The 13,240-nt window shown below is 36.3% G+C and overlaps 1 protein-coding gene across 1 annotated transcript in view; it reads right to left on the minus strand.

The window, feature by feature from the left end:
• MTUS2 (microtubule associated scaffold protein 2) overlaps positions 1-13,240 on the minus strand; it is a 273,935-nt gene that overhangs the window by 66,265 nt on the left and 194,430 nt on the right. The window contains exons 5-6 of the mRNA XM_072404531.1: positions 12,787-12,951; positions 2,282-2,371 (exon numbers count right to left, since the gene is read on the minus strand). Of these exons, the coding sequence (XP_072260632.1) occupies positions 2,282-2,371; positions 12,787-12,951 (255 nt within the window). The remainder of the gene's footprint in view (positions 1-2,281; positions 2,372-12,786; positions 12,952-13,240) is intronic.

Genomic DNA, 13,240 nt, shown 5'->3' on the forward strand with positions numbered 1-13,240 from the left:
TTTAAACCACACCACAATGAACAGCTAATATTAATGTTCAAAATCTATTTTCGAAAATCCGGAATAACTTAGAATATTTATCACTACTTTGTGGAGTTTGGGAGGACTAAGATGTGATCTGTCTCACTGTATAATTTATCCTGAGTTTCCAGGTAGAACAGCACATCTGACATGCTGACTATCCTGACAGTGGCACAGCTGCTCCAAGTCTGTGTGCTTGGGATTCATTATGTTAAGTATCATACTCAAATTGTCTTTATAAATTTTTAATGTGAAAACTTCACTACAGATAACGCTCAGACCTTTACTGCCCCCTGTCCTGTCAGCTGTCATTGTCAGCCGGTGACACAGTTTGGCTGCCATTCGAGGCCATTTAAGGCAATCCTTCTAAGTTTAAATGAGCTGTGTTTACTCTCAATACCTGAACAGAAAACTTAGTCCAAAAAAAAAATGTTTTGGCTTTTTCCAAAAACAGGACTGTCCCCCTACACTAACTAATCTCTTGGGTAAAAGGTAAAAATAAACAGGCCAATTTATCGCTGGAGAATGGAAAACTAGCCATTTTTCAGCTGTAAATGCGAGTGAGAAAATAAACAGTATTAATATTTCTGAAAGGCTGAATGCAGAAATATCTATCACATTTGAAACAAAAAACATGGGTATGTTCAATGAATAAATAAAATAACTATAAGGAAAAAAGTGAGTGATAAAAATTATCCTATTAAGTTGGTTTAAATATTGGAAATTTTGATTTTAACTCTACAGAGTTTTAAATATGCAATTGTGAAATAATATATTTGCATGCTTGTTTTGTTGAGTACTTATACAGCCTCTATCCTTTGTAAGTCTATTAGATGGTGTTGTTGTGACTGAAACCTTTAATAAAAACACTCATGTGTCTGTGTGTATGTAGACACGTGTATGCAGCACTTGTATGTACGTCTGTTTGTGTATGCATGGATATATGCAGTGTGCTGTATTCAGTGTGTGTGTGTGTTGGGGGTACTGCTGTATTCCAGTAATAAGGCACTAGTACTGCTGTTCTCTGACATATTGGGCCTGATTTAATAAAGCTCTCTAGGACTGGAGCAGATGCACTATCATGGGGGAACCTGGGTGATCCACCAAACCTTGTATGGAACTGGTCTGGGATTGAAATCAATTGCCAACTAATAGCAAATAATTTTTAGGAAATCCATTCCAGGTTTATTTTGGAGCATATAGGTAAATAGGGGAACCTGTTTAGAGTCCCGGTATATAGAGTCTGATAATAGCCCTTAAATTAACTTAAGGTCTGCCCAAAAAATATGGCGATATTTAAAGTAGCAATTTGTGCATAGCAATTTTTTCTTATTCTCCTCCACTTGCTTAGAATGCCATTTGCCCTTTACAAGTTCTAGATTGAGTTTAGTTTCTGGCAAATCCAGTTACAGTGTTCACATTTCCCATTCACATGGGAGTTTGGTCAATAAGAAGCAGATTAGATGACTATCAGTAGAAAACAGACTACCATGTCTAGTTGCTTCCAACTTGGCTTCTCTTATAATTCCTCATTGGACCACTCTGTGTTTTTGGCTATCTACTTTATACAATTTGAAAAGGCTGCGTATCTATTTATTTCTAACAGTTTTGATTTAAAGGATAGAAAAGCAGAATCTCCAAGGTAACAGAATAAAAAACTGAATTCCTTGGATTAAATTATTCAGATATGTGGTTTAGTAAAAATATTTGTCAGTACCTTTTAGTTTTTAAGGAAATATTTGAGATATTTATCAACAAAAGTAAGCCATGGCTTCAAATAGGACAGAAAAACAGCTTTAATAGTCCAGAACAAAGACATCTATTTGACCACTGGGCAGAGATGTTAACCTGAGGTTCACAAAAAAGTGGCAAGTGTTTCTAAAAAAAGTTTTTGCAACCTTTTTCACAAAGAACAACAAAAAACAAAAACTATTTGTACATATTACACAAGATGTAATACTGGGTAAATCTACTTACATTCACTAAGAGGTATGTAATGCCACAGAACTGCTATGTGCCCTAGAAGTCATTCGCTATCTAAGCATTGATTTTGCTTTTCAGACTTGTCCTGAAGTCATGGTGGACTGCCATGGATCCACCATTACCTAACTACCATTCTAAATATTGATTATTATTACTCTTTATGTCAGTTTTTGATACTACGTAGGTGGTTGTGCTTGTAAAACAGTTGCCTGTAAAAAACGCTTAGTATTTCATTAGGCACGTGATTTGTGGTAGGAAATGTGGTTAATCTAAATACCTGGTGAATGCAGCTTAGTGGCTTGTTTTTTCGGTGATGATATAGCTGGCTTGACCACTTCTTGATCTTTTTGTGTTTCCTTCCTTAAACCTGGAAAGAAAGAAATAGTCATATGGTTGGTAATTGCTATAGTAGATAAGTAATATGATTTTGTATCAATTATTGTAGTGCAGCTACCTTTGTTCCCCAGAAAGACACAACCACTAAACTAAACAAAAATATTTTTCCCCTAATTACCCTTGCCACTTCTTTATTCCTGGATGTAGTAGGAAATGATTAACACCTTTGACGTGACCCATTGGTTTAGACACTGCAGGAAGAAATATCTCCAAAGCAAGGCTCAATCCATTCTTAGGGCTACTACAAATAGATCCGATTTGTTACACTGGACCAACTGACTTAAAAAAATCTGATCAGTAACCGATGGTCAGCAGCCATAAAACACAACACACACATGTAGAATATTTTGTATGATTACATGCTGTATATCCTGTACCATCATTCTTTGACTTCAGCTCTAATCATTTTATTAGAACAGAATTGATAATGGTCAACAGCCATTAGACTATTTTCATAGGAACATATGTCCCCACTGAAAGATTTTCCCACACCTTTACCTGTGTTATCTCCTCATTTTTAGATTTCTTATCACATACCAGAGAAAACAGGTCAAGTCTCCCTTGGAGGAAACAGACAGCAATAGAAGCTGACAGTAGTTTTAATACTCCCTTACTGGATCCAAAACTGAAAAAGAAATGATTTTTACATGGACTTTATTTAATGAGTATACAGTTGGATGATACTACATTAAATGATGTTACAGTTTTTGTTTTTCAGTATTTTTCCCTGATGTGAACTTTTTTTCTTTCTAAACCATGTAACTTTTTACTCTGCAAAAACAGTTCCCTGCCTAAGCAGGCTAAAATAAAATAAAAAAAAAGTTAATGCAATAAAAATACAGTGTTATACTAGCTAGCAAATACACATTTGAGAATGAAGCTTATAATACCAGATAGGTATATAATTCATTAGAGGAATTGATAGGGGGTGATATGCATCAAATAGTGGTTGGATATATTCAAACAATCAGAGAAATGGAGAGCCTTTCCTACAGATGAGCCTCCTGTAAACATGTAAAAGTTTGAACCAATTCGAGTTTGTATGTTTATTTGCTTAGAGAGGTAGAAGTAATACAATACATTCCCATCGATAATTATTCTAGATTAGGACATCTGAATAATTTTTCTGGGACCATATAGCCAGGAGGTCTGGAAAAGTTGTATACAAAGATATTTAATGGTGAGATTATGTAAAATCATTTCTGTGAGTTCTGTGCAAAATTATTACTATGAAACAGTGCAACATATTACAATTTTAAGTCCAAGAATTCTAGTTTCATCCCATGTTTACATCCTGTAGTCTTTTTGCATCAGACACCACCATTGCTGGACTGGATTTAGGAAGAATCTCAGACATATAGAACAGCTCACATTTTTGTGTGAGACTAATGCTTAGCAAATCCAAAGAGGCATAGGACTTAAAGTATATTCAATGGAAGGTTTGTATTGCTGTCCTTGTGCCTGGATAACAGATTCAGTTCTATTTGATCTGGTGACCACCAAGCCTGAAAGTAAGGAAAGATTTAACATTCTGTTTTGTTACTGAATTAGGAATTGTGATAACATTTTTTAAGAGTTAGGTATTGTCTGTGATACTATTTTACTTGCATTAATAGTTACACTTCCAGGACAAGCTTTCATTGGTCCACCCCCATTTTTTCTTCTAGGTCCGGGCAATAATAGTACAGCTTGGAATGAGAAGAAGTAACCCATGGAAGCTTCTCCTGAAAATGTATCTGTTAGTGCAAATACAAAAAGTATCACCAACAGTACTTAACTTTTTGCTATTGCAGGTTGCAAACAATTATCTTAAAATGTTAACTCATAGTACATACACAGGTTGGACAACACATGGGTGCTCACATCAGTCCACAAATGCTCCCTGACACAACAGCCCCAATGAATAATGCAAAGGATGGCAGCCTGTAGGCCTGGCCATATACACAACAGAAGGATTTGGAATTGGGCTGCATATACTTGAACAGCTACTGCATATACTTGAATATAAACCAGCCAAAATATAAACCAAGGTACTTATTTTACATGAAATAAGTAACCTGCTTTGACTCGAGTATAAGCCTAGGGCACAAAACGCAGCTGTCTTACTACACCCCATCTACTGGTGTGACCCATATATAAACCAAGATTCTATTTCTCAAGGCTTTTTGAACTCAAGTATATACCGTACACACTTATTGGAATGCAAACAGTGGTGATAGATGAAACCACATCATCTTTACCCCTCCATTAAAATCCATAGCATGGAACCTCTTTAAGGAGTTGATTTGAATTTGAAATATATCACTCAAGAGGAATTTTTCTCATGGGATATATTTTTTACCAGAACTTTCACAACTATATAATTTAGAATATCAAATAAATTATTAGGGCCATATTATAAAATAAAAAGTACAAAAATGTGATCACACTATTTCATAATGATGTACCCCTGCAGAGACTAGTGCTAAAATATTCTTTCAGATCTGTTCTTTCTGAAATGTTATACAAATTTGAGAAGCAAGTACCGGTAGTACAAAACAACACATCAGCAACTACATAATGTCATTGCTAGGAATGGACTGGATGCTCTGTGCCATTTTAAATGCATCCAAGAGGAAGAAATGTTACCTTTTCAACAGATACCATCACTCTAAGCTGACATTACTATAGATAGCATAGAGTGGAAATTTGCTGCAGCCAGCAGAAAGCTTGTTCAACACAAAATGTAATATTTGCTCAACCAGCTGAACTAAGCTGTGAGGTTTTCTCTGAATTTTAAAACATAGTAAGGTTTTATTTCTAAATGTACTCCAAATTATCCTAAATTGTCTGCTAGGAACAGAAGTATAAGTTGGAATTTTAAACGTATAAATAGGTTCTTATCTATGAAAAACATGTCAGTTCTATCTACCTGCGGTAGACTTCAACACTGCTTGGAAATGTCAGAATTCCCCACATGGCTTAAGCTTATGTCCAGAAATATTTAAAACTGCAAATCTGTCATTTCTTAAAAGTATTATTTCTTAACACAACACATAGCTGTCCAAGTGATGAGATAAAAAAACAGGACATTTTCACTAAATCAAGCAAATGAAAAGTTACATTATCCACCATTTTGCTGACCTTCTCACTGACTACAATGGTTGTAAAATGTGATTAGTTACCATGTTTTATTGCACATCACTGCTCTTTACACAATTAGAGTATTGTGTGGCCATTGCCACTGGACAGAGAAGGGGAAAGCTAACATCTCTTTCAGTTTATTGTCTGAGATCTGTGTTTCATTGGGGAGAACAGAAAGTTAGATGTGTTCGATGAAAGGACATTTCTCACTCTTTTGTCACTAGAACAGGTGTTCCAACTAGAAGATTAAGGCTATGTTCAAACTGGCCATGAGGTTGTGGTGCCTTCCTCATGCTAGTGAAACGCCTTAGGAGAGCCACTACAAGTAGCTTCTGTCTGCAGCAGCCCTGTAGAGGATGAATGGGGGAAGTAGGGAGCGGCACTGTACCACTCGCAGTGCAAGTGACTGAGCAGCTGGCAAAGTGCCAGCAATTAGGAGTCATGCTTGATCCCCAGCCAGGTCTGAATTCACCCTTTTTCTCACTGCTTGTTCTGGTGACAGCTACAAAATTTGAAATGTCTCTTGACTTTTTGTCCTAATGATGATGGATATTGGGAAAATTTAGATGGTGCATCTAATCCTTGCCTATTGTATATAAAAAAATGAAAAAGCTTTGGTTTGACAGAACAGAATTTAACAGCTAAAATACATACATTTAATTATGCCAATGAGGGTAAGAAATAGGAAAAAAAATAATTCTATTGAGTGCATACTTACATTGACTTACTGTCCATGTAGTGTTACAAGTATATTACAATTGCTTGAAAGATGTGAGCCCACAAAAGGGTCCACGCAAACCAATGTACAACAAAACACCTTGCAAAGGGTTGATGGACTTTGTTGTTTAGGGATCCCAGTTGGTGGTCCTCAGACACAGTGGTGAATGTGTACAAGGTCAGCAGGGAGTCTTGAAGTCCAGAACAAGGCAAAGGTCAGGGTGGACAATGATTAAATGTAATCAGGATCTAATAGATGTCAGTAACTAGAGGAACAGGTAGGTACACTGAGACAATGAAAAATGGAAGCATGAAGGGTCTCAGGGACACATGGGATCATGGAAGGCACAGAGGACACAGGAGGCTCAAAGATCACAGAAGACATGTAGGTCACATAAGGCAGAAGGGTCACAGGTGGCATCATAGAAAGCACAAGGTAAACTAAAGCATATAGGTTTGGCACTAGAGTAGCAATGACCCTGTACATGTCTATACCAATCAGGCAAATTTGCCAGTGGCCTGAGGAAAGACCTGGTGCTGGATCATGGAAGAGGTAAGTATACTGTAAGTGTGGGACCTTCATGGAGCCTATATTTAGTTGTGGTATAGAGTTCTAAATACACTTTCACCAGTTTATTTTATGGATACTACAGCTTTATTCTACAATTTTATCAAGTACCACAAAAATAAACTGTAAAACACCCCACATTTAACTTTATATTTCAATGATTTTAACAACATTAAAAGTGATTTAACAACATTATTAATAAAAATGATAAGAAGAATAATAACACATGGACAAACATGCCTCATCAACTTAAAGAATTACATCGTATTATGAGAATTAAACATAAAGAGGAAATTACATAAGGCAGTAAAATACAACCCTTTACGCCCGTAGGCCAAACTGATGAGGACTTGGATGTCCACATTTTACTTTAGTGGCCATGAATGAGGACTGTATGGACAAATTGGTTGTTTTTTTTTTGTTCCACAGACTTTGCAGATAATCAGTTTGATTGCATTCTGTTTGCTAAACTAAAAAATCATGATGGAAGTAAAACAGAATTTCCTGAAAAGTTGTAAACTGTCAGACTTTAAGTGACATCTGAACCTTGGCTAGTAATCTGAAGTAAAGCTGTATGACATATACAAATCTTTCAAAAGTAAGCCTGAACATATTTACTAATATGGTAGGATAAATATTTTGGAGTCAAAAATTGTGACTAGTTCTCTTTAAAGGAAGAATTCTGTCCAACGTTAAAGAAAAATTGCCGATCAGATTTTTCACTCTCTGGGTACCTAAGGACTAACACATACAGCAAGTCCAACGCCTGAAAGCTGAAATAATTAACTTTTCATCAGCAAAGCTATCTCTGAACCTGTCGTGTGACTTCCCTATGCACAATGTACAAGGTCTTTGTCAGAAGTTCCCAGTGGAAAAACTAGATTGAATAGTAAAGTTACAGTGTGTTATGGAAGCTCTGGACCTCCAGCTCCCTCAATCCTCCTGACATTTCTCTAATATTGTTAGGAATCTCTTGTCAGCTGGTGACATTTGTTAAGTGATAAATTAGAAAAAACCTCTAGAACAAAATTACATTTTTAATGGTGCCAAGAAGAAAGTTAGGAAAGGTTACATAAAACAAACGAGTCACTGTATGTTTACTTATTACCACAGGGATCCACTGAATCTAGGCAAGCCATGGCAGGCGGATGTTGTAAGCAATATATCACCGCAAGAGGTTTCATCTGTTTTTTCTATTTGTGTCTTCACATAGAGAGAATCAAAAAACAAGCTCTCTGGAAATCCATGTCCCTAATACATATATGTGTTGTTCTTAGTTTCATAGCTTCCCTCCATAAAGGAATAAAATGTAAGTGCTACAAGGAGCTGGTAACATTTACAAAACTATTTGGGAAGGTTCATAGGCACAATGTAAAGCCATGCTTTCCAACATTTAGTAGGGGTTCCTTGCAAGGGGAAGGGGGTGGTAAAGCTTGAAAAACCCTTTAAAAGTACCCTGGCCAGCTAATGTTGAGAGATCCTCCCTACCTATAAAAGAAATGAGGGTTAATTGGGAGAGATCAGGATGGAATCTGAAAGCTAATAAATTTAAACAATTTAGCTCAGGGGTACCAAATCACCACTACCAATCTGCAGAATAGTTTGATTTTAAGGTGATACATGGTAGAGTTACACAGCATCGGCTACAGGTCACAGTGCACAATACACATTTGAAGAGCTCTCTGTGATCTGATTGTAGTAAACTGTTTAGACATCTGATTATTTTGAATGGGTTGGGTCATTTGCTTTTAGTGTGGTGTTTTCTGTATATTTTCACCAGTTATTTTATTCAATTTTTTTTGTGATTAGTTTTGGTCCAATATCTCACTATTCAATTTGACAGCTATTCGATCGAATAGGGAGATATTGTTCGGGTGATCGAATGCCGAATTCAAGCATCAATAAAATAAATGGTGGGAGAATTTGGGTTATTTTTAGGGATTGTGAAGAACTTCAAGAGCAATCAGGGGAGAAGAGCTGACAGCTCGGCTCCCCTGATTGCTCTTGCAGCCCTTTACTAGTTGTATGTGTTCTTGGATAGAATTTCTGTATCCAGGAACACAGGGAGTCCTGTGTTCCTAGATAGAGAAACTCAATCCATGAATAGGAATAGTGCTCCCTGATTGGCTTAGGAAAGCTTTCCTCAGCCAATAAGAGAGCACTAGAGGTTTTGAATTAGGAGACCTGTCCCCATTTACCCTCTAGTGACAAGGATCGCACACTGTTCTCAATGATTGCTGACCCCCACCGCATTCATTGAACGATCCCCAGCACTAGAGGTTAATTAACCTCTAGTGCCGTGCATCACACACTGTTCTCAATGAATGCTGGCCGCGGCTGCATTCATTGAGAAGATCCCCGGGCACTAGAGGTTAAATGGGGACAAGTTTCCCTATTCATTTATCTCTAGTGCTCTGTGATTGGCTGGGGAAAGGAAAATCCTGATGACGCTTGAGCTGTCATCAGGGTTTACCTTTCCTCAGCTAATCACAGAGCACTAGAAGTGATAAATGAGGAAACTTGTCCCCATTTAACCTCTAGTGCCCGGGGATCCCACACTAACAGAAGCCGTGGACAGCCATGGGAATTTTCCTGTCATTGTGGGATAACCTGTAAAAAAATAAAAGTTAGTTACACAAATCACACACATTCAATAAATTACTTTAACATTAATTTTTTTTTTAAATCACATTTTTTTTTACACACGAATTTGCAAAGTCGAATCTTGTGTTTTTCAGGTCGGGTCCATCCAAAATAAACAGCCTTATTCGGGTGTAATATAAGGAAAATCCGAACTCGAACACCAACACTAGTTGTGATAAATTACTTTTTTGTTTTCAGAGCTCCTTTAACTAATACTTATTTATAATTAAATTTTGTTAAAAGTAATTTTCTATAAAGAAAACATTTCTTTATGTCTACAGGCCCCTATTTTAAAGTTATTATGGGCAATAAAATAAATGACCTTGTATTAAGCCCTCCACGACCTTCTCTACCAAGTGCAGATTGTACCATCATTTGGCTGGCTTGTCTTCAGAGGCAAATTCAGAGATTATTACCTATGACAATTTTAGGAAATTCCTCACTACATAAACATCATCTGCAGATTCTATTAATAGTCAAAAAGAATCCAGAAACAGCTCTAAAATAGATTATTATAATGAAGCAGAGAAAACAATAATTTTACAATGGAAAGATAAGGCCATGATGATGTTAGAAAGACTCTTAATGAGCAGCTATTTTTGTAGTTTTTAAGTTCTGCTCAAGCAGCTTCTCTTATAGGAAAACTATAATGGATCGGGGGTAAATTTTATTTGAAAATTTAGTATATGAGGCAATGGCAGGCAGGATTGTGGATAGTGTGCCACTTAGGTTTCCTATTTATGGTAAGCGACTCCAGGGTTAATGGCTGCACACAAACTATTTGTTTTCCCAGGATCTAAATTTCTGTTCTGTGCCCTGTAGCCCTGAGGATTTGTGCAGCTTTGTATTTCAAAAGTTGTGAACAGTAGTATATTTGTAGGTAGAAAAAATATAATTTGACAGCAACTTTTTAAAGTATTCTAGAAAATTTTTGTTTTGAAACATAAAAATCTTTTCAAATTGTTAATCACATTGACATAATTATTTCTGTCAAAAAGCACAAATAGTTAAATTTTACACTCTAATTTTGGTTTGAATTTAAACAGTAAATGTAACAAAAGACTGTGAATTAACTGTACCTTCTCATGTAACACAAATCCAACAGCGTTTTTACAACCACACAAATCTGGATAATTCCTTTTCCTACACTGCATTAGGTCAAGAGCACAGGTGGCACTTAATCCAGACATTTTTCACCCGTCCTTGGAAGTGACAGTGTAGGGAACATAGATCCTGAGCAAAGGAAAATGTTATGGATAGTAAAACAGCATGCATGACATTTTAGAAAATTGCCTGAAGACTGATGGTTTATAACTTTTATTCTCCTTGATATAACTATCACTGGTCAGAATAGTAAAATGGGTACCCAAAGGCTTGTATGCAGCATTATGCAAAACTAAGTGGTGGTAACTACACATGGGAGGTCAACCATTAAATAGCTTCATTCTTCCAGTTACTTTAGTAAATGAAACTTCACATTGCTTTACTCTCCATAACATGAGCTCACTGGGTAAAATGTTCATCATATCTCTACATAAACCTCAAGGTCTTTGAGTAAGTAAAAGTTTGTAAATTGCATGGATCTTCAAATACTTACATATTCATTCAGAGTTTTTTAATAAGGACCAGCAGCTCAGATGCCAATAAAAGACAGTGTGATTGAGCCCTTGCAGCCATTAGCTAGTCAATTGTCCTAAAGACCTTTCATATCACCCAAGAAGATTCGTTGGTCTTTTACCTCTATCTCTGTGAGAAAAGTGCTAGATGTGTTTTAAACATGCATGCTTTTTGATATCTATTTAGATATGTAAACTCTATCAATTATCTTCTCTTGTTTTCTGTATTTTTATCCAATACATATATTGTAAAAAAAAAGTACAAAAGTGCCTGTTGATCTCACCGGAAATAATTGAGCTGAAAACTTCTATGACCTTGGCTGCACTTTTTTTTTGTTCCCAGTTCTTTATGTGGACCACAGAACACCCTCCTATGTAATGATGATAAAAAGGGGGGGGGCTAATGTGGTCCTAACATTCTTAAATCAGCCTGATAACAGTGCTGGTATGGTAAGCTTTGTCATCCTAAAACAACAAGCATGCTACTGGCAGGATTACCACGTGAAAGTAAAAGCCACCCTGAACCAAGTGCAGCAAAGAAAAAAGATTTATTCACTGGAGGGATGGAATAAAGGGTTGTGTTGAAAGGTGGAGTCAGTATAGGGAGGAATGATGATTTATGGCGGGGGCGAAGGGAGAATAAAGGCTATCGGACGAGTAAGAAAGCACCAGTACAGAAGGTACTTCGGAACCAAAAGTCCCATCCATCCAGTTTTGCTCTACTTTGTTATATTTATAAATAAATAAATATATGTTATATTTTGTTTATATTGTCCTTGTTATATGTGAAGTTATTGATGTGGTTAAACCTCACAGCTGTCACAGTCCTTGATGGTGCCAAATAGAGTAACAATATAAATGTCAGTTTCTTAATGACTTTGTGGACTGATGGAAATAAGTAAAACTGGTTTTCGTGGTGGTCATTGAACAAATGGATGGCTAAGCTGCCATGGTTGGAGCTATGTGGGACAAGGATAAAGTTTATGGTTTTTGGAAGTGTCCACTAAACTGTGGCTGCTGGTTGGTAGAGTTGGCCTTGAAAGTGTACTGGCAGCTTAATAATATGCTATAAAGCTTAAATTTGGTGAAAATTGGTGGTTATAAATCTTCTTTTTAACATTTTAACTTAACCTTGCCCAAATGAACAGTAAAATGTTTGAATAAAAAAGCAATATTGATGCAGCTACCACATCTGATGACAACAAATCTACAATACATCAGACATTTGTTTGTGTGGGTTTATATACACAAACACTGTTTGTTTGTGTCCTTTTGGGACATTTCAATATTCCTGTAGTGTCACTAAGACACTATCCAGAAACTGGACATAAAGGTCAGCAAAACCACAAATAGTAAAAAAAAAGTTAAAACAGGTTCTAGCTCTTTCTCATTCTACCAACACAAAATAAAAATGCTGGTCTGCCTTAACTTTCAACAATCTTCAATTATAATTCATATGCTATCAGCAGCTTTTTTGTATGCAGGTTTATTACCATTGCACAGTGCTACAGTACACAATCTAAAGCTGATATTTTCTGACCTTCTAAATCTACAGACTGTGTATCTAGATTGCGTTAAAAGAGCTGAAGACTTTTCATGTTGTCATTATAAGAGTGAAAACAACATTCATTTACCATAATGAGAAATTGTTTCCTTCCTGATGGGATAATGCAGATGGCAGACTATTGCAGGGATGTTATCTGGAAGAGAATTGCTTACCAGCAGGTGATGTAGTTGTTTTCTTTGCTGGAAGTAAACTCCTGCGGGGAGGGGTTGTGCTGTTACAAACTTCCAAGATTGTCCTATTTGTCCCCTTGGGGATCTCCTTTGAAGGCAAAACAGTATTTTGAGCAGGCTGGTCTTCATGCACAAAGCTCGTACCTGCTGTAAGAGAAAACAATCCAAATTATACCATCATAAAATATGCATAGGAAAGGCTGCTGGATTTAGGAATATTGGAACTAGAGAGGAAAATACTTTCATTACAGTGCTTCAATAGCAGAAAATAAATTGAATCATTATAAACTGTAATACATTCACAATAATTTATTTCTTGTGTATATGTATGGCTATAATATTATACAGTGCATTACTGAATACATTAAACTATTCAAAACAGTTCTTGCATTAAAAAAGGGTTTAAATCTTACACTCAATTACACCCACACATATT

This window comes from Pyxicephalus adspersus, chromosome 1 (genome assembly GCF_032062135.1).
Source record: "Pyxicephalus adspersus chromosome 1, UCB_Pads_2.0, whole genome shotgun sequence".
NCBI lineage: Eukaryota > Metazoa > Chordata > Amphibia > Anura > Pyxicephalidae > Pyxicephalus > Pyxicephalus adspersus.